Source organism: Macaca thibetana, chromosome X, assembly GCF_024542745.1.
Source record: "Macaca thibetana thibetana isolate TM-01 chromosome X, ASM2454274v1, whole genome shotgun sequence".
Lineage (NCBI taxonomy): Eukaryota > Metazoa > Chordata > Mammalia > Primates > Cercopithecidae > Macaca > Macaca thibetana.
The window spans coordinates 113,490,860-113,512,265 of NC_065598.1; the positions used below are offsets into that span (position 1 = coordinate 113,490,860).

At 37.9% G+C, this 21,406-nt stretch overlaps 1 protein-coding gene across 2 annotated transcripts in view; it reads left to right on the plus strand.

Annotated features, from left to right (window-relative positions):
• Positions 1 to 21,406, plus strand: part of WDR44 (WD repeat domain 44) — a 101,237-nt gene that overhangs the window by 21,620 nt on the left and 58,211 nt on the right. Inside the window, exons 2-4 of one of the 2 annotated variants that reach the window (XM_050776086.1) lie at positions 7,206 to 7,298; positions 9,625 to 9,658; positions 19,060 to 19,134. In XM_050776086.1, coding sequence (XP_050632043.1) covers positions 7,206 to 7,298; positions 9,625 to 9,658; positions 19,060 to 19,134 — 202 coding nt within the window. The remainder of the gene's footprint in view (positions 1 to 7,205; positions 7,299 to 9,624; positions 9,659 to 19,059; positions 19,135 to 21,406) is intronic. The other variant, XM_050776087.1, reaches the window with a different exon arrangement.

A 21,406-nucleotide genomic window follows, 5' to 3' on the forward strand; every position in this document is an offset into this window, starting at 1 on the left:
TAGGTAATGTGCTCACTTTGAATAACTGTGATAGAAAAACCACAGTTGTTATATTGTATCGAAATCTTTTTAAAAATAGACTGCTGTAATATATTTTCTGTCAAATTGGTATTTATTTAATCACCAGAACAGTGTTTTAAAGTCATGTACATTTTTTGAAATAGTGACTTTATATATATATAATATATCTAATTTTTTTTTTTTTTGAGATGGAGTCTTGCTCTGTTGCCCAGGCTGGAATGCAGTGGCGTGATCTCAGCTCATTGCAACCTCTGCCTCCTGGTTCAAGTGATTCTTCTGCCTCAACCTCCTGAGTATGCTGGGACTACAGGTGTGCACCACCACGCCTGGCTAATATTTTTTTTTTTTTTTTTTTTTTGGCAGAGATGGAATTTTGCCACATTGCCCAGGCTGGTCTCAAACTCCTGACCTCAGATGATCCGCCCGCCTCGGCCTCCCGAAGTGCTGGGATTACAGGCATGAGCCACCATGCCTGGCCAAAAAAATTTCTATAATTAAAATGCTAAATGAATAGGGACTGGAGAAAGCATGTGATAAACTATTTCATATTCAGACATGAGCTTTGTTAATATAAACTAAATGTTAGCTAGTGTATGAAAATAATTTTCTTTCTTTCTTTTTTTTTTTTTTTTTTTTGAGACAGAGTCTTGCTCTGTCGCCCAGGCTGGAGTGCAGTGGTGCGATCTCGGCTCACTGCAAGCTCTGCCTCCCAGGTTCACGCCATTCTCCTGCCTCAGCCTCCCGAGTAGCTGGGACTACGGGCACCCACCACCACGCGCGGCTAATTTTTTGTATTTTTAGTGGAGACGGGGTTTCACCATGTTAGCCAGGATGGTCTCGATCTGACCTCGTGATCCGCCCACCTCGGCCTCCCAAAGTGCTGGGATTACAGGCGTGAGCCACTGCGCCCAGCCGAAAATAACTTTCTAATAGAAAACAGGATATAATACATTAAAATGTTCTATTTATATTGAAAGTTGCTGAAGTACTAATCTTAAAATTATCTTTATATTCAAAACCTAAGTGGAAAACACACTAAATTTTAGTATTTGATCTGTAAGCCATGTGGGTTTTTTAGTAGAATATCAGTACTTATTTGAATCAGAATTTATTTTGAAGCTGTTTCAGTGCTGCTTTTTATGTTTAAATTCAGTTCCTGCATTGATAGACACTGTCTTCAATTTCAGAAACTATGTTGCAAAATCAAAAATTTGCTGTTTTTGACATTAGACAATGATTTTTTAGATTTAACCCCAAAAGCATAGGCAACAAAAGCAAAAATACACAAATGAGATTGTGTCAGACTAAAATTGGTCTGATAAAATTGCACAGCAAAGGAAACAACAGTGAAAAGACAACCTACAGATTGGGAGAAAATATTTGCAAAGCATATGATATGGTTTAGATGTTTTGTCCCCTCCAATTCTCATGTTGAAATGTGACCTTCAGTATTGGAGGTGGGCCTGGTGGGAGGTGTTTCAGTCATAGGGCAGATCCCTCATGAATGTCTTGGTGCTGTCCTCACAATGAATGGCTTCTTGGCCTGAGTTCACGCAAGATCTGGTTGTTTAAAAGTGTGTGGCATCTCCTCCTCCACTTTCTTCCTGTCTTGCTATGTGATGCACCCCTTTGCATACCACGATTGGAAGCTTCCTGAGGCCCTCACCAGGAGCAGATGCTGGTACCACTCTTCTTGTACAGCCTGCAAAACCATGAGTTAAAATAATAAACCTCTTTTTTTTTTTTTTTTTAGACGGAGTCTCGCTCTGTCGCCAGGCTGGAGTGCGGGGGTGCAATCTCGGCTCACTAAAACCTCCAACTTCCTGGTTCAAGGGATTCTCCTGCCTCAGCCTTCCCGAGTAGCTGGGATTACAGGCATGCAGCACCATACCCAGCTAATTTTTGTATTTTTAGTAGAGACGAGTTTTCACCATATTGGCCAGGATGGTCTCGATCTCCTGACCTCGTGATCCACCCGCCCCAGCCTCCCAAAGTGCTGGGATTACAGGCATGAGCCACTGTGCCCGGCCTAAACCTCTTTTTTTTTTTTTTTTTTTTTTAATAAATTACTCAGCCTTAGGTATTTATTTATAGCAATGCAAATGGACTAACACACCATACATCTGATAAGGGATTAATACCCACAGAATGTAAGGAATTCAGATAACTCAGTAGCCAGAAAACAACCCAATTTAAAAATGGGCAGAGGACCTGAACAGACATTTCTCAAAGGAAGACATACAGACAAATGGCCAACATAAGAACGGAATCGTGTTATATGTGGCAATATGGATAAACCTAGAAGACATTATGTTAAGTGAAATAAACCAGGCATAGGAAGATTGCTACTGTATAATCTCACTTATATATGGAATGTAAAAATGATGAACTCATAGAAGCAGAGAGTAGAATGGTGGTTGCCAGGGGTTGGGGGAGTAGGGAGCAGCTGGGGAATGGGAAAATATTGGTCAAAGGGTACAAAGTTTTAGTTAGACAGGAGGAATAAGTTCTGGAGAACTATTGCACAGCATGATGACTATAATAATTATGTTTCAAAATTGCTGAGAGAGTAAAATTTGAATGTTCTCACCACAAAAAAAGATCAGTATGTAAAGTGAAAAATATATTAATTTGCTTGATTTAAAGATTTACCATATTTGTAATTAGTATTAATATGTTGGAAGTTTGAGTTTTGTTTTGTGTCTGCTGTTAGGTGAGCAAGGAAGCCTAGCCCTTGAAAGTTATATTTTTGTTCAACTTTGTAAGAAGCATATTTGTTTTTTAAATATTTATTGATCAGATAGTAAATGCATCAGAAATATTTGATTTAAAGGTGCCCTATGATGAAAGCTTTGGAAAGGAAAAGTGAACTTTTGAAGCTCTCATTTTGGTTTGTCAGGTTTTCTTTAAAGTGGTACATACCACCAGTACTCAAATATGTCTACGTGTAACTTCAGAGTTTTCTGAAAAATTTTCCATGTATGTGTGGTTTAATAATGTTATTTTATGTAGATATTTGAACTTTCTCTGGGAAAAATTACCTTAATATGTAAAAAGGATAAATCTAATTTACCCCATTTAGTATCTACAGAATATTTTGAAGAAATATTTTTCTATTTCTCTTTTTTTTAGCTCCCTACTATCACTGGAGAAAAAAAATATTTTTCTAGTTAACTAGATGTAGCATTTCTGGGTATGTACATGTATGTCAGATTATATCCATGTTTTATATATTTCAACTTTAAGGGAAATTAGAGGATATAATATTTAGATCATTAATCATGGTACAAATTATATCTTCACTCTCAAACTAATGAAGGGTCTTAAGACAAAATTCCCTGAAATTATAGGAACTCTAAAATCCCTTGCTTAAGATATTTATGCTAGTTAATGAGAGAGCTAAGAGTAGAACTTAATTTTCTTGACATCTAGTTCCCCATTTCTGCCTCCCATCCCCAAACTTGAACATGAATAGTTGTTTTCTTTAGGCACATAAACACTGAAATAGTCTACTGTTATTGTCTCTACTTTGACATTAGAGACTTATTTACAGAGAATTATTGAGTTGTCTAAGGATACTGAAGATTAATAACACCTCACTTATCTGGTGGCCACCTCTGTGGTAATGACAGTTCTCAAGATACAGCTGAAAACAAGAAGTAAGCATTTTAAAAGCCTCTGAACAGTTCAATTAAAAAACAGTGCCACACAAAATAAGGTTATGTATATAAAGTCTCATGGGGAGACCCTTAGGATCCCTAGATTCTCCCTTCACCATACAATTTCATATTAAGGAAATCTGATTTCCCAGCTCAATGCAGATTAGAAGCACAAGTGAGAAGGATGTTGGGAAGAAAGCTTTTAAATGCAGGCGCATGGTTGACTGTAATAAGCAACTGTTTATCGGCTGGGTGCGGTGGCTCATGCCTGTAATCCCAGCACTTGGAGAGGCTGAGGAAGGCAGATCGTCTGAGGTCAGGAGTTTGAGACCAGCCTGACCAACATGGAGAAACCCCGTCTCTACTAAAAATACAAAATTAGCCAGGGTGGTGGCGCATGCCTGTAATCCCAGCTACCTGGAAGTCTGAGGCAGGAGAATAGCTTGAACCTGGGAGGTGGGGGTTGCAGTGAGCCTAGATCATGCCGCTGCACTCCAGCCTGGTCAACAAGAGCAAAACTCTGTCTCAAAAAACAAAACAACAACAACAAAAGAAGTTACCACTTAAAGTGAGGAAGGAAATATAAAACTATAAAACACAGACATTCCGGGCATGGTAACCTAGGGTCCTTGAAGGCAAATAAATCTGCACTTTAGTGTCCCTAAAGTGTATCAAAATATATAGTGTAGTATTTGAGTGTGATAATTAAGAAGGAAAATTGTATATCCTTTGTTTAAGAAGATATTTTCAGGGAAAGAGTACTGAAACTATAAGGTTTAGCCTACTCATGTACTTATTTACAAGCTGCTTTTGAGATTTTAAATTCAAAAATAGTTATATTATCAAAAATTTGGCACTCAAAAGCTTCATCTCTCTGGAAATTTTACATGTGGAACATTTCATTATTTCATTCCCTAACAGTGCCAAGGCAATTAGGTGTTAGTTGTAGTTGTTAAAGGCAGGTCAGGATTCAGAGCCTTTGACTTAATCAGTTTAGTTCAATTCAAGAAGCAGCGCTAATTGCCTTTACTTTGGTGCTCATACACAGCTCCAGTTACAGTGTTTTCATAATTATCTTCTTCTAAGTCCTTACCCAGAAAGGAGGCAATATTGTAAAGTGGTTGAGAGAATGGGCTCTGGAGTCAGGCTACCTAGGGTCAAATTCTGGCCCTACTGTTTACTAGCTGTACAATGTAAATGACCTAATCTGACTCAAGCCAGTTTTTTGTTCTGTAAAATAGAGAAAGTAATATAACCACCTAATAGGAGGACTGTGAGGACCAAAGAAGCTAAAACACGTCAAGTGTTACAGTTTTTGGCAAATGCTTAATAAATGATGGCCATTGTTTTATTATTATTATTTTTTCATTATACTTTAAGTTCTGGGATACATGTGCAGAACTTGCAGGTTTGTTACGTAGATATACATGTGCCATGGTGGTTTGCTGCATCCATCAATCCATCACCTACATTAGGTATTTCTCCTAATGCTATCCCTCCCCTTGCCCCCCACCCCCCGACAGGCCCCAGTGTGTGATGTTCCCCTCCCTATGCCCATATGTTCTCATTGTTCAGCTCCCACTTATGAGTGAGAATATGCGGTGCTTTATTATTTTTACAAGGCCCCTATTAGGGAAGTTTTGTGTGGTAATACTAATGTTTTTTATTGCTTCTTAGGGTGAAATGAATTGGTTTTTTTTCATCTTGGCACATGATACAAATCATTTTAGCCAACTTTACAAGTTATAAATATGCCTTCACTTTTTACTAGGCATTAATGTTTTATAAATGGATTTAGAAATTTGTCACAAAAGAATTCTACTCTCACAGACTACCCTGTTAAAGACAGTTTTAGGCTTAATAGACTTGAAATTGTAGTAGTTTGAAATGTTCCTACCTACCAAGGTCTTAACAACTTTGTAACATTTTAAATATACCTCAAACATGAGTGTCTTTTGTTACTAGTTTTTTATTTAGTGATGTCACCCAGTTGCAAGCAGGATCCCATTTTAATCACCAGCTCAATATGATATGGCTTTTTCATGTTCCCTGTTGTTAAATGTGCTAGAACTTGACAGGCTGTGGGGGACCTTTGCTGTATTCCAGAAATTGGTTTCAGGCTCCCCACTACTGACAGACTGCCAAAGTGCCTTTGAGAAACTTGGAGCATTTCAGAGCTGCTGAAGAGACTACACTATCATGTGTGCCCCATGTACTCACTCACTTCATCCTCATAGCAGTTCTATGAAATAAATGGTTTTACCCCCTTTTGCAGAGGATGAGATCGAGGCTTGGAGAAATGATTTGATCACACATAGGATAAATAGTAGAAACAATATTGAAGCAAGGTTCATCTGCTCAAAAGTCTATATTTTACTGTCTCCTTGTCTCTCAAAAGGAAATAATAAGTAACTCTGTATAGTTTGTACACAGTTATATGTAAAGCCCTACCAGAACCAATCCAGAGTATTTCCATGTGTGTCAGTAATTAACCAATAACTTTGATCCTTTGAATCAACAGCCAGAGAGTACTGTTTTTGAAACCAGTGACACACAAGAAATAAATGTGGCTTCCTGGTTTTTTTTTTTGTTTTTTTTTTTGTTTGTTTGTTTTTGACAGACAGCTAAAAAACCTGTTCAGATATCTCAAGGTGTGAAGGTTGCTGGAAAGGTCAAGTTTCTTCCCTTCTCTACCTCATATGGGGCTTAATTTTAAAATATCTTACCCTTCTTGCCTTTATGCCTTTGTTGCAGGTGATTGGCATTCTGAATTTGTACCACATGGAAATCTGTGCCCCTTAAAGGTTTTTCAGGCTAGGTGCAGTAGCTCACCCCTGTTATCCCAGCACTTTGGGAGGCTGAGGTGGGAGGATCGCTTGAAGCTAGGAATTCAAGACCAGCCTGGGCAACAAAGTGAGATCCCGTCTTAAAAAAAAAAAAAAAACGGTTTTTCATTTTTGCTTTTTAATTGTTGTTGTTGTTTTGATTGCACTTGTGTTATTTAAGACATCGATTTGTGTGGAATCTTCTTTCTTTTTTTGAGTATGGATTAGCTTCAGTCCTAACTAATCAACTCTAGATAAACAGGATTTTGATAAATTGCAGTGTAAGTTTGTCAGGGGACCCAAATAATTAGCAATATATGTTTTCATTTCTGAAAATTGTTCTTTGTTAACACATATTTATATTGACCAGACATTGTAATTAAATGGGTGCTATTTTATGACAACTACTTTTTTTGTTTTCTAAACAAATTTAACCCCCTCCCCCAAACTAGAATTGTATCTCATTTATCTTTGTATCTCTAGTCTTGTTACATAGTAGGTAACTCATAAATGTCAGCTTTGGGTGTCTGGTTTTGTTTTTTGTTTTGAGAGAAGGTCTCTCTCACCCAGGGTAGAGTGCAGTAGCACAATCATGGCTCATGGCTTCTGGGCTCAAGTGATCCTCCTACATCAGCCTCCCAAGTAGCTAAGAGTACAGGTGTGCAACCCCATGCCTGACTGGTTTATTTTTATTTTGTAGAGATGGGGTGTCACTATATTGCCCAGGCTGGTCTCAAACTCCTGAGATCAAGCGATTCTCCCGCCTTGGCCTCCCAAAGTGCTGGGATTACAGGTATGAGCCACTGCACCTAGCCTGTAAATGTTTGTTGAATAAAGGGATTAATTTTTTGTTACTCAAAAGTAATTTTTTTAACAAACTTAAGTTTTTATTAGAGGTCAAGGATTTCTCTACCAAATGTCATTACCCAATTTGGCATATAAAAACATGTTAGTAGGACTCATTGCTTCTCTTGCTTGTGCTACAAAATATGACTTTCAGGAAAAGTCACTTAATCTCTTGGAATCTCAGTTTCTTGATCTGTAAAAAGAGGCTGTGTGATTAGATCATCTTGAAGGTGCCTTTCAATTCAAATTTGCATCATGTAATCATTAGATTTTACCCAAAAAATTAGGAACGGCATATTAATTATTTAAAACTTTCTTATTGCATAACCCCAAGGTATAACTAAGTAGCCTTATGCTTTGAAGCAGATATCAGACTGTTCCTATTCAAAAAAATAATGTGGGGGAAGGGGTGAAATGGTGAAAAGTTACTTTTAAAAATTATTACATCCAGGCTGGGCATGGTGGCTCCCTCCTGTAATCTCAGCAATTTGGGAGGCTGAGGCGGGTGGATTGCTTGAGCCCAGGAGTTCGAGACCACTCTGAGCAATATGGCAAACCCCGTCTCTATACAAAAGTGGAGAAATCAGCTGGGCATGGTGGCACATGCCTGTAGTCCCAGTACTTGGGAGACTGAGGTGGGAGGATTGCTTGAGCCCAGGAGGTTGAGGCTGCAGTGAGCCGTGATGGTGTCAGTGCACTCAAGCCTGAGTAACAGAGTGAGACCCTGTCTCAAAAAAATATACATTACATCCAGAGTAGTCTGTTTAAGAACAGTCTTGCTCCAGTAGAAAAATGAGCAGAGAGCAGTACACAGTGGTTCGTTCCTGTAATCTCAGTACTTTGAGAGACTGAAATGAGAGGATTGCTTGAGCCCAGGAGTTCAAGACCAGCCTGGGCAACATAGTGAGACACGTCTCTACAAAAAAAAAAAAATACAAAATATTAGCTGGGTGTGGTGGCACATGCCTGTAGTCCCAGCTACTCAGAAAACTGAGGCTGGAGGATCGTTTGAGACCTGGAGGTCGAGGCTGCAATGAGCCAAGATCACACCACTGCACTCTAGTCTGGGCAACAGCGAGACTCTGTCTTTAAAAAAAAAGAAAAAGTAAAAACAGAACAAAAATGGGTATCTGTCTTCAAAAGCGATATAAATGTCTAATACATATGAAAATTTTCATCCACACTGGAAATCAAAGTACACATTAAAACACCAATGAGATATACTTTTGCCTGTCAACTTGGTAAGAAAAAGTTTAAAACAACATTCATTTTTGGCGAGGGTATTAAGAAATAGGCATTCATAGAGCAGTAGGAGTGTAAACAGGTACAGCTGTTATGGTTGGCAGTTTGAAAGTTTCTCAAATTTCTGGAAAGTTTGTATACTTCTGACCTCTAATCCCACTGCTAGATAAACTTATTTTAAGGAAATGTATTATGGAGGTGTACAAATTTTCGTTTATAAAGGTATTTGTTGTAGTGTTATGTCATATACAAGTATATATACATATGAAGACAAAAGATACTGAAATCTCTAGGTGATAAGATTATGTATGAATCACGGTAATTTTCTTCTCTTTTTTTTTTTTTTTTTTTTTTAAAGAGATGGGATCTTGCTCTCTCCCCCAAGCTGGAGTGCAGTGGCACAATCATGGCTCACTGCATTCTTGAACTCCTGGGCTACAGCAATCCTCGTGCCTTAGCCTCCCAGGTAGCTGGGTCTACAGGCAGTAGCCACCACACCTGGATAATTTTTAAATTATTTGTAGAGACAGGGTCTCATTCGGTTGACCAGACTGGTCTTCTCCACTTTTTTTTTTCTTTTTCTTTTTGAGATGGAGTCTCGCTCTGTCACCAGGACTGGGGTGCAGTGGCATGATCTCGGCTCACTGAAACCTCCACCTCCCGGTTCAAGTGATTCTCCTGCCTCAGCCTCCCAAGTAGCTGGGATTATAGGCACGTACCACCACGCCCGGCTAATTTTTGTATTTTTTGTGGAGGTGAGGTTTTGCCATATTCAGGCTGATCTTGAACTCCTGACCTCAGGTGATCCGCCCGGCTCAGCCTCCCAAAGTGCTGCGATTACAGGCATGAGCCACCGCGCCCAGCCTCTTCTCCACTTTTTGTTTTCCACATTTTCTGTATGCACATAAGACTTTTCAATCACAAAATATATACACACTTTTTAAATGTGGACTTGTCTGTAATAAGTGTGTAGAAGTATTTCTCTTCTCATCTCCTCTATTCAACACCTCCTTACTTTTATTTCTGAACAGGTCTCCAGGAAAAGTTGGGCTTTCAACATTCAAGGTAAGTTGTGCTTTCTGAAAGTTATGTTTTTAGAAATTGTATACTTTTTATTTGTGTTTTTATGTAATTCTTCATTTTCTTGCTTTTGCTTTTTTTTTACTTATTTTTTGTTCAGTAATATTGTCATTATGTCCTACTTGGTATAAATAGGTACTCTAGAAATACCTAACTAAATATTATGCTGTAAGGAAGGAACTGTGAGTATTTTTTAGATTTCTACTAATTTTTACTTGTTTTATGATGTCTAGAATAAAAGAACGTGTGAGAGTGTGTGTGTGTGTGTGTGTGTGTGTGTGTGTATGTGTGTTGAAAAAGTAATACTCGGCCAGGCATGGTGGTTCACACCTGTAATCTCAACACATTGGGAGGCTGAGGTGGGCAGATCAGTTGAGGTCAGGAGTTTGACACCAGCCTGGCCAACATGGTGAAACCCCATCTCTACTAAAAAAACAAATGCAAAAATTATCCAGGTGTGGTGGCGCAGACCTGTAGTCCCAGCTACTTGGGAGACTGAGGCAGGAGAATTGCTTGAACCCAGGAGATGGAGGCTGCAGTGAGCTGAGATCATGCCACTGCACTCCAGTCTGGGCGACAGAGCGAGACTCCACCTCACAAAAAAGCAAAACATTAATACTTGCGTGACAAAAAATGTACAGTAACTGAAATACATGTATACTTCTTGTGGGCCCATGTACCATCACTATACATAAAAATCAATCTCAGCTTATATTCAGGCAGAGGAGTTTGGTGTTGAGATATTATGCCACTCAGAGCCATTTTAAGTATAAGATATCATGAAACAGAATTATTTATATCAGATAGAGTATATATTTTTTATGTATATGTGTATTTGTATGTATGTGTAATCCCAAACATGCTGTAGATTTTTCAGTTCCAGTATACCGACCTTCTATTTATACACATTGGATACCAGTCTCTTTGATAAATTATGATATATTTATATGAAATATTCTACAGTAGTAGAAATGAATGAATTAGTTATATACAATGACATGGATGAATTTCAGCACTAGAGTGTTGAGTGGGGGGTAACTACTTATAGAAAAACATATATAGTAACTTTCCATTTATATTAAGTTCAAAAGCGTGCCAAACTAAAGAATATATTGTTTAGAGAATAGATTGTTTAGATATAAAAACATGGTAAAACTGTGAAAAATTACCAGGGAATGAGAAATACAGTATTTAGGGTATTGGTCATTCTCTGAGGGGGAGACATTGTAGTGGAAATGGAGAAGGATACACAAGAGACTTAAAAACTAATAATAATGTTCTTTTTCTTAAATTGAGTGCTTAAGAAAGGTTATATCATAACGCTTTTCTTATGTTAAATAAAAATTATTTTGTATTAATATTTAATAAAAACAGTCTTTAAAAGTAATAACATGTGTAGGGTTGAAATTTACTCAGGACAAAAGGTATATGGTTGAAAATGTAGCTTTCCCCACCTCTCAAACTTCATATCCAGAAGCAATTACTGTTTTTGCTTGTAGGTCTTAAAAGCCATTTAGCTCTAAGATATTTTTATATTATAACAAATAGATTTGGAGAATTTACTTTAACCCAGTAATTATAGATTGTCCTTAACTTGAATGAAATTAGATAACAAGTATACATATTTAGTAAATAAATATGAAGTTGGATATTCATTTTTTTAACTTTTTATTTTGAAATAATTATAGATTCACAGGAAGCTTTAAAGATAATGCAGAAAGGTCCTGTATATTCTTCACCATTTCGCCAGTGGTTATAGCTTAATTATAGTACAATTTTAAAATGAGGAATTTAACATTGGTGCAATGTGAGTGTATAGTTCTGCGCCAATTTATGATATGTGTATGTTTGTATAACCAACACAATGAAGATGCAGAACTATTTCATCATCACAAATGTCCATCAGTGACAGATTGGATTGAGAAAATGTGGCACATATACACCATGGAATACTATGCAGCCATCAAAAAGGATGAGTTTGTGTCCTTTGTAGGGACATGGATGCAGCTGGAAACCATCATTCTTAGCAATCTATCACAAGAACAGAAAACCAAACACCGCATGTTCTCACTCATAGGTGGGAACTGAACAATGAGATCACTTGGACTCAGGAAGGGGAACATCACACACAGGGGCCTGTCATGGGGTGGGGGAGGGGGGAGGGATTGCATTGGGAGTTATACCTGATGTAAATGACAAGTTGATGGGTGCAGCACACCAACATGGCGCAAGTATACATATGTAACAAACCTGCACGTTATGCACATGTACCCTAGAACTTAAAGTATAATAATAATAAATAAATTTAAAAAAAAAAAGAGAAAAGAAAAAAAAAAGAAAAGAAAAAAGAAACTTTTACCAAAAAAAAAAAAAAAAAAAAAAAATCTCCCTTGTACTACCCCTTTGTAACCACATCCACCACCTTCCCCATATCATCCCTAAATCTGTTTTCTGTCTCTATAATTTTGTCACTTGAGGAATGTTCCATAAATGGAATTGTATACTATGTAACCTTATGGGATTGGTTGAAAGGGTCACGATCCATCCAAGTTGTTGTCTGTATCAATGGTTTGTTTCTTTTTATTGCCGAGTAGTATTCTATGATAAACATGTACTGAGGCTATTGAGTGCATATTATGAATAACAATACATTTATTAATACCATAATATAAAAGAAGGCTTGATATAGTTCTGATTGTTGGTGATTTTACAGTCTGATGGAAGAGACATTTATACAAAAGGGCAATTTATGAGGTCTTGATGTTTGTAAAATAGAATAGATGTGTTAACTGCCACAAGGGGTTTGGAGGAACGAGAGGAAGATAGAGTTGACGGTGAGAGCACTGTTACCTGGAATAGCAGAGAAAAGTTTCAGGGAGGAAATAGAACTTTCGCTGAGCTTTGAAAATTGGGAGAGGTTTGCATAGGTAGATAGAGAAAAATTGGGAAAGCATTGTAGTTAGGAAATAGTAGGGACTAATTAATATGCAAAAGCATGGGATTTACTAGGAGCATTGAAAGACTAGTGTGACCAGTGTAAAAGTTTTAGCAGTAGAGTATTGGAAAAGTAAATTGAGGCCAGATTGTGATGAGCCTTGAATGTCAGTTTACCTGATTTGATCATAATACTATGTATACATGCACTGAAACATCACATTGTACCCTATAAATATGTATCATATAATGTGTCAATTAAAAATTAAATTATAATTTAGGAAAGAGGCCGGGCGCAGTGGCTCACACTTGTAATCCCAGCACTTTGGGAGGCTGAGACGGGCAGATCACCTGAGGTCAGGAGTTAGAGACCACCTGGCCAACATGGTGAAACTCCATCTTTACTAAAAATACAAAAATTAGCCACGCGTGGTGCCACACGCCTGTAATCCCAGCTACTTGGGAGACTGAGGCAGGAGAATCACTTGGACCTGAGAGGCTGAGGTTGCAGTGAGTCAAGATTGCGCCACTGTACTCCACCCTGGGTGATAGAGTGAGACTCTGTCTCAAGTTAAAAAAAAATTTAGAAAAGAACTCTGATCTTTACAATTTTGAAGCAGGATATTTTTGGGTTTCTTTCTTTTCTTTCTTTTTTCTTTCTGTTTTTTTTTTTTTTTTGATGGAGTCTCACTCTGTCACCCAGGCTGGAGTACAGTGATGGAGTCTTGGCTCACTGCAACCTCTGCCTCCTGGGTTCGATCAGTTCTCCTGCCTCAGCTTCCCGAGTAGCTGGGATTATAGGTGCCAGCCACCACGCCCAGCCAATTTTTGTATTTTTGGTAGAGACGGAATTTCGCCATGTTGGCCACACTGGTCTCAAATGACCTCAAGTGATCTGCCCATCTCGACATCCCAAAGTGCTGGGATTACAGGCGTGAGCCACTGGGCCTGACTAGGATATTTTTGGTTTTTGAAGGTCTCACTCTGTCACCCAGGCTAGAATGCAGTGGCACAATCACAGCTCACTATAACCTTGAACTCCTGGTCTCAATGACTCCTCCCACCTGAGATTCCCAAGTAGTTAGGACTACAGACTCAAACCCCACACCCAGCTATTTTATTTTATTTTTATTTTTTAGAGACAGGGTCCTGCTAGGTTGTCCAGACTGGTCTGAAACTCCTGGCCTCAAGCCATCCCCCTCCCTTGGCCTCCCAAAGCATTGGGATTACATGAATGAGTCACTGTGCCAGGCCTAAAGTGGGATATTTAAAAAGTCAATTTTTATATGTCTTACAGCTGTGCTGCCCAAGGTTTTTTGTTGTTGTTGTTTTGTTTGTTTTGTTTTGTTTGGCTGGGGAATTAAGAAAACTGGTGGAAGGGTAGAAGAAAGTTTGGAGGAAAAAGACTTCGGTGCAAAGAAAGCTGTCAAGAGGCAGTTAAAATGTCAAGACATGAGACTCCGACAAAGGAAACAGCATTGAAAGGAATGGATGTATGGATATGACAGTGATTTAAGGGTTACTTTTTAAAACAATTTTCTCAGCAAAAAAAGAGTGGAAGTCACATTTCTAAGTTTTTCTTTTTTAAAACAAATTTCACTTTAGTAGCTTCCCTTCCCTTACTACTAAAAATTACAAGTTACCTGAATTTTTCTATAATTAATGTTTTTAGCTTAATGTTCTTTAGTAGGTAATAAGATTTCTGTGAGTGTAGATCACTTTCATACAAATAGTTTGTTGGGTGTGCTTATTAAAATTAAAAAGCTGAAATCTTATAACCAAATACTGCAGGGGGGTTATAGACAGCTCTATAATATCCAACACAGATGGAGGTAACTGTGATGTGAATTGCTGAAAATTGAATAAGCTACCATACCTTTTAAGGAAGCAAATTTTTGATACTGTGATAGATAGGAGTTAGAGAAATTGCCTAATAGTGGGGAAGCTGGGATTTAGTAAGTACTGCATTTAATAATGGGTCAGAACATCACCAGAAGTAGGTAATGGACTGTCTCAAGTATAGCTAAGTTGGCGTTGGTTGTCTATGGACACATGCTTGGCTTGCATTCCTTTGTCCCAAAAGCCTGATCAAGGTGTTAGAAGGACCTGGACCTTATACATCACTGAGAGAGAATCATAGTTGACTATATATCCTAAGTCTGATTTTATTAAGAAGTCTTCTCTGGAGATCAGGCCCTCTGGTAGGTGCCATATCACTCCTTTAAACTTGTGACTTAAAACAGCAGAGTACCTTAGGAGTTACTATCTTTTAAAAGTTCAGACTCCAAGAGAGTTTTGTTAAAGCCAAATAAAATAGAAGTCTAATCACTGCTTGGCAGTTTTGGCTAGTGTAGGAATGTTAATCTTTTTAAGTAAATAATTGAAACAAATTAGGCCGAGTGCAGTGACACATAGGCCGAGTGCAGTGACTCACGCCTGTAATCCCAACACTTTGGGATGCTAAGGTGGGAGGATCGCTGCATTCTAGCCTGGGCAACTGCGAGACCCTGCCTCTAAAAATCAATCAGTTAATCAAATTGAGGTCCAAAGATTATTAATGTGTAATTTTATGTAGCTTAATTTAGGGAAAATATCCACAGAATTATGTCGTACAATGCTTCTGATTTTCCTACTGATAAACAGTTATTAGAAAATAATTGGATAAAAATAGTGGGACAGTTGAAGGTTATTTTGCATCAACTGTTACTTATTTTTTATTTTTTCCTGTGGACCCTGTTCTGCTGAGAGCATCAACTATTCTTAATGGTGATCAGCTTCCAAGTATTTCTTTTTTTTTTTTTTTTTTTTTTTTTTTTTTTTTGAGACAGAGTCTTGCTCTGTCCCAGGCTGGACCAAGTATTCTCTTAATAGTGATCAGCTTCCAAGTATTCTCTCTCCACCTTGTCAAGGTCGTCTTACCAGTTGGTCTTGGTTAGATTTTTTTTTTTTTCTTTTTCTTTCTTTTTTTTTTTTTGTTTTTTTTGTTTGTTTGTTTGTTTGTTTGTTTTTTTAGAGACAGGGTCTCGCTCTCTTGCCCAGGCTGGAATGCAGTGGCATTATCATAGCTCACTGCAGCCTCAGGCTTCTAGGCTCAAGTAATCCTCCCACAACAACCTCCAGAGTAGCTGGGACTGCAGGCACATACCACCATGCTTGGCTAATTTTTTTTTTTTTTAAAGGCGAAGTCTCACTATGTTGCCCAGGCTGGTCTTAAACTCCAGGTCTCAGCCCGTGCCTGGCCTTCTTTCACATAAAACCAGGATCCAATTAAAGCCTATGTAAACTTAAGATGTATGTATTAACTGAAGAAAAAACAGAGCATGCATCATTCAACATTTATTCAGCAAATGATTATTTAGTGTTGGACACTGTTTTAGGTACTGAACAAACTGTAGATAGAACAAACAAGGTCCATGCTCTCACGGAACTTACATTCTAGGGGGACAGGGAAGAGACAGAAAATAAGCAAGTAAATAAGGTCATTTTGAATGAGAAGTGCAGTGAAGGAATATAGGATGATGTTTTCCCAGCACCATTTATTGAATAGGGAAGCCTTTCCCCATTCTTTGTTTTCATCAGGTTTGTCGAAGGTCAGATAGTTGTAGATCTGCAGTCTTATTTCTGTATTCTCTATTCTGTTCTACTGGTCTATGTGTCTGTTTTTGTACCAGTACGATGCTGTTTGGTAACTGTAGCCCTGTAGCATAGTTTGAAGTCGGGTAGCGTGATGCCTCGAGCTTTGTTCTTTTTGCTTAGGATTTGCCTTGGCTATTCAGGCTCTTTTTTGGTTCCCTATGAATTCTAAAATAAAATTTTCTAGTTCTGTGAAGAATCTCAATGGTGGTTTAATAGTAATGGCATTAAATCTATAAATTGCCTCGGGCAGTGTGGCCATTTTAACGATATTGATTCTTCCTGTCCATGAGCATGGAATGTTTTTCCATTTGTTTGTGTCATCTCTAGTTTCTTTGAGCAGTGGTTTGTAGTTCTTTCACCTCCCTAGTTAGCTGTATTCCTAGGTATTTTATTCTTTTTGTGGCAATTGTGAATGGTGGGAGTTTATTCCTGATTTGGCTCTTGGCTTGACTGTTATTAGTGTGTAGTAATGCTAGTGATTTTTGCACATTGATTTTGTATCCTGAGACTTTGTTGAAGTTGTTTATCAGCTTAAGAATCTTTTGGGCTGAGACTATAGGTTATCTAGATATAAGATCATGTTGTCTGCCAACAGGGATAGTTTGATATCCTCTCTTCAATCCAATTACTGGGTATATACCCAAAGGAATATACATCATTCTATTATAAAGACACATGCACACAAATGTTCATTGCAGCACTATTCACAATAGCAAAGACATGGAATCAACCTAAATGCCCATCAATGATAGACTGGGTAAAGAAAATGTGGTACATATACACTATGGAATACTATGCAGCCATAAAAAAGAATGAGATCATGTCCTTTGCAGGGACATGGATGGAGCTGGAGGCCATCATCCTTAGCAAACTAATGCAGGAACAGAAAACCAAATACTGCCTGTTCTCACTTATAAGTGGGAGCAAAATGATGTGGACACATGAACACATAGAGGGGAACAACACATGTTGGGGCCTATCAGGGTGAAGGGTGGAAGGAGAGAGGGGATCAGGAAAAATGACCAATGAGTACTAGGCTTAATACCTGGGTGATGAAATAATCTGTACAACAAAACCCCGTGACACAAGTTTACCTATGTAACAAATCTGCACATGTACCCCTGAACTTAAAGGTTTTTTTTTTAAAAAAAAAAAAAAAGGAAAAAATAGGATAATGTGATAGAAAGTTAAGGGGTCAGATAAGGCTATTTTGAGATGGTCAGGAAAGTATTTTCTGATAAAATAGCACTTGAGCTGTGACCCTAATGGCAAGGAACCATCCTATTGGCCAGAGTGTAATTGTGAGGGAGTGGTATGAGAGGGAGATGAGTGTAGAAGATATCAAAAATGTAGGCAGAGGCTATGTCATGTTTAGGCCTTCATGGGCCTTCGTACTGTTTGGATTTTATCTAACACTTAAGAGTCCATGAAACAATTTTTTTCTAGAAGAATCTGTGTAACATTGGTAGTATTCCCCAAATTCTGGGGGAGGAATTCAATGCTCGAAGATATTGCAGGTCCTACAGAAATTTCACTGGCACGTTAAATCTTTAACATTTTAATAATCTCTGGAGTAATTTTATTATTGAGCCTATTGTGATCATATCCTGATACGTGTATAAGTGCCACCTAAATAATTAGTGTGCCTTGAGTCCCTTATCTAAAATGGTTATAGTGACCTTCGTCTAACAAACTCTGTGATGTACACAAATAATTATGATTTTTTTTCTCAGTATCGAGTAGCATTCAAATTGCTGTACTTACTTAAGATTGAGAGGAGTATTGTATTGAGATTTGCAAATATGTGATTGTCTTATTTTACCCTAATTTTTTCCAGCAGAAATGCAGTATCCATTTCTAACCTCCCAAATATATATATATATGTACGTATGTGTATATAAATGTATACGTAGATATATATGTATTTTTGGTGGGTTTAATTTTTTTCATCTTTTTTCATACTTAGGGGCTTCGTTTAACTTCTGGTTAAGTCTTTATTTCTTTTATCTAAAGCATGTAGAATTTTAAGAAAACTATTCCCTGAATGTGGTTTTCTGTGTTATATACTTTTGTATTTGTGCATATTTATGGAGCAATGCTTTGGGAAAAATAACAATTTTTATTCAACCCCTTGCTTAAATCCTTAATCCTTTTTAGCTATAAAAGTACTTAGAAGTTCTTATCTTCCATTACAGTTTTTTAATGTTAAAAAGTTGAGCAAGTTTTCACATTTAAAGGTAAATCCTACTGCAGAATAATAGAATATTGCTGATGGGTAACTTTCTTATGCAAATTACATTGTACCATGGCATAAAATTTCTGGGCATCTATCAGTATTCGGAAATCTAAGCCCTTTAGGCTGGGCACAGTGGCTCACACCTGTAATCCCAGCACTTTGGGAGACTGAGGCGGGTAGATCACATGAAGTTAGGAGTTCGAGACCAGCCTGGCCAACAAGGTGAAACTCTGTTTCTACTAAAAATACAAAAATTAGCCAAGTGTGGTGGCACGCGCCTATAATCCCAGCTACTCGGGAGGCTAAGGCAGGAGAATCACTTGAACCTGGGAAGCAGAGGTTGCAGTGAGCCAAGATTGTGCCGCTGCACTCCAGCCTGGGCAACAGAGTGAAGCTCTGTCTCAAAAAAAAAAAAAAAAAAAAGAAGAGGAAGAAGAAATCCAAGCCCTTTAAGGACCTTTGAAGCCCTTTAAGGACCTTTGATTTATTAATGCTACATTTTCTCATTTGTATCCCTTTAAAGCATATTTTTAAAAAAAATATCATAATTTGGTCTCTATTTCTTTTCTTTTTCAAACAGGAAACAGAGAACACTGCATGCAAAGTTGGAAATGAGTCCCCTGTACAAGAATTGAAACAAGATGTGTCTAAAAAGGTTGGAAAGATACAATGTCAATATTAGTTTATAACAGACATCATATTTATATGGTATATTTCAAACAGTTTTTATATTCTTTTAGGACAGCGCTCTGTACATGATTGATGTTCAGTAAATGTTTCATGAATCTGTCACATTTGTGGTTGAAGACATTTCAGTCTTTTTAGAAGTCCTTTTCATATTCTAATTGGTAATTTATCCTTGAAACAGTATTTTATAAAATGCTTTTATTTTTTATTCTTGTATTTTTATCAGAATAAGTCCTAACTATTCTTGAGGTTACTACCAGGAGTTACAGGTATTGAAAAGCTCAGTGCAGCAACATTCTGATGTCTTTAGTAATCAGAAGTTATGAGAAGTCCTTACTCTGATAGTACCTTTGGTACCTTTTAAAAAACTGATGCTATGAAGCTTCAAAGGTTGGTTTACTAGAAGAGACTGAGCACAAGATCAATCTTTTGAAAATGTGCAGTTCACAGTATTAACATAAAACTCGAAAGACAGGATGGTGTGTTTTTATTCATTTATACAAGTTTTAAGTGTTTTCTGTGCCCTAGGCAATCTTCTAGCCAGTGGGTTTCCAGAGGCTAACAAAATGACACATTCTTCACCCCAGAGTTTCTCCAGTAGTGGCACTCGACATTTTGGGCTAATAGAGGGTAGGGGAGGGCCTGTTGTGTGCATTGTAAGATGTTTTAGCAATATCCCTAACTTCTATTTACTAGATGCCAATAGCATCCCCAATTCCCAATTATGACAACCAAATATATCTTCAGATGTCTGGGAGGGGTATGGAACAAAATAACCCCTAATGGAAAACCACTCTTCTATCCTTATGGAATTTAGAAATTTAATGGACTACATTTTTTGGGGTTTTTTTGTTTGTTTGTTTTTTGTTTTGTTTGTTTCTTTTTTTGTTCTGTCGCCCAAGCTAGAGTGCAGTGGCACGATCATGGCTCACTGTAGCCTCCACCTCCCAGGCTCAAGTGATCCTCCCACCTCGGCCTTTCGAATAGCTGGGACCACAGGTGTGTGCCACCACGCCTGGATAATTTTTGTATATTTTGTAGAGACAAGGTTTTGCCATGTTACCCAGGCTGGTCTCGAAATTCTGAGCTCACGCAATCCACCCACCTCAGCCTCCCAAAGTGCTGGGATTATAGGTGTGCAACACTGTGCCCAGCTGGACCACATATTTTAATATTGATCATACTTTTTTCTTTAAAGGAAAAATGTTCCCTTTTGGGACAAATGGTGGATTACATAGCAGTGTACATAATGGGAATTGAACCATTTTTTTAAAAAAGGAAATTGCCTACAATTCTCTACTATAACACACAGGTGTCTTGATTTTTCAGCATTTCCTTCTGGTTCTCACCCATTAGCGTACATTTTTTCTGCCTAATTGTAGTGTAGGTAGAATTTTATATTCTGTCTTTTACCATTTTTAGATTTTCCTCATACTTCTATATTATTTCTGTACTCAGATGCATCAGTTTCCATCAAGTAAATGGATTACAATGTATCTAGCCATTTTTATTGTTGAAACTTAAAATATTCCTGTTTTTTCCACTATTGCTTTTCTTATCTTTTTAAAGAATGTTTTTCTTAGGATAAATTACAAATGCGTAACTATCTATAGTTAATGGGGAAAAAGATGATTTTAAGGAGAGTTTAGAAGATTAATTCAAGTTGTTTAGCTCTGAACTCAAGCTTATGACCCAAAAACCAGCAGATGCAGGGAGATTAACATTCTTAAACAGACTACACCTAAACTCTACTATTTGGACTGATGGCAAGACCATGGAAAGAGTTCACCTTGTCTTTTCCCTTCCTTTCTTTCTTTTTCTTTTTTGAAATGGAGTCTCACTCTGTCACCCAGGCTGGAGTGCAGTGGCACGATCTCGGCTCACTGCAACCTCCGCCTCACAGGTTCAAGCAATTCTCCTGCCTCAGCCTCTTGAGTAGCTGGGATTACAGGTGTGTGCCCCATGCTGGGCTAATTGTTGTATTTTTAGTAGAGACAGGGTTTCACCATGTTGGCCAGGCTGGTCTTGAACTCCTGACCTCATGAGATCCACCCGCCTCGGCCTCCTGATTACAGGCATGAGTCACTGCACCCGGGCCCCTTTCTTTCTTATATGTAGCTTAAAATATAAACAGGCTTTCTGTTGTCTTCTACCAACATTTAGAAGAACAGAAAATATATTTTCTCCCCAGTCCTGTCATTACTAACATTAAATCTCCCAGATCAGTTATCCTGCTCCGT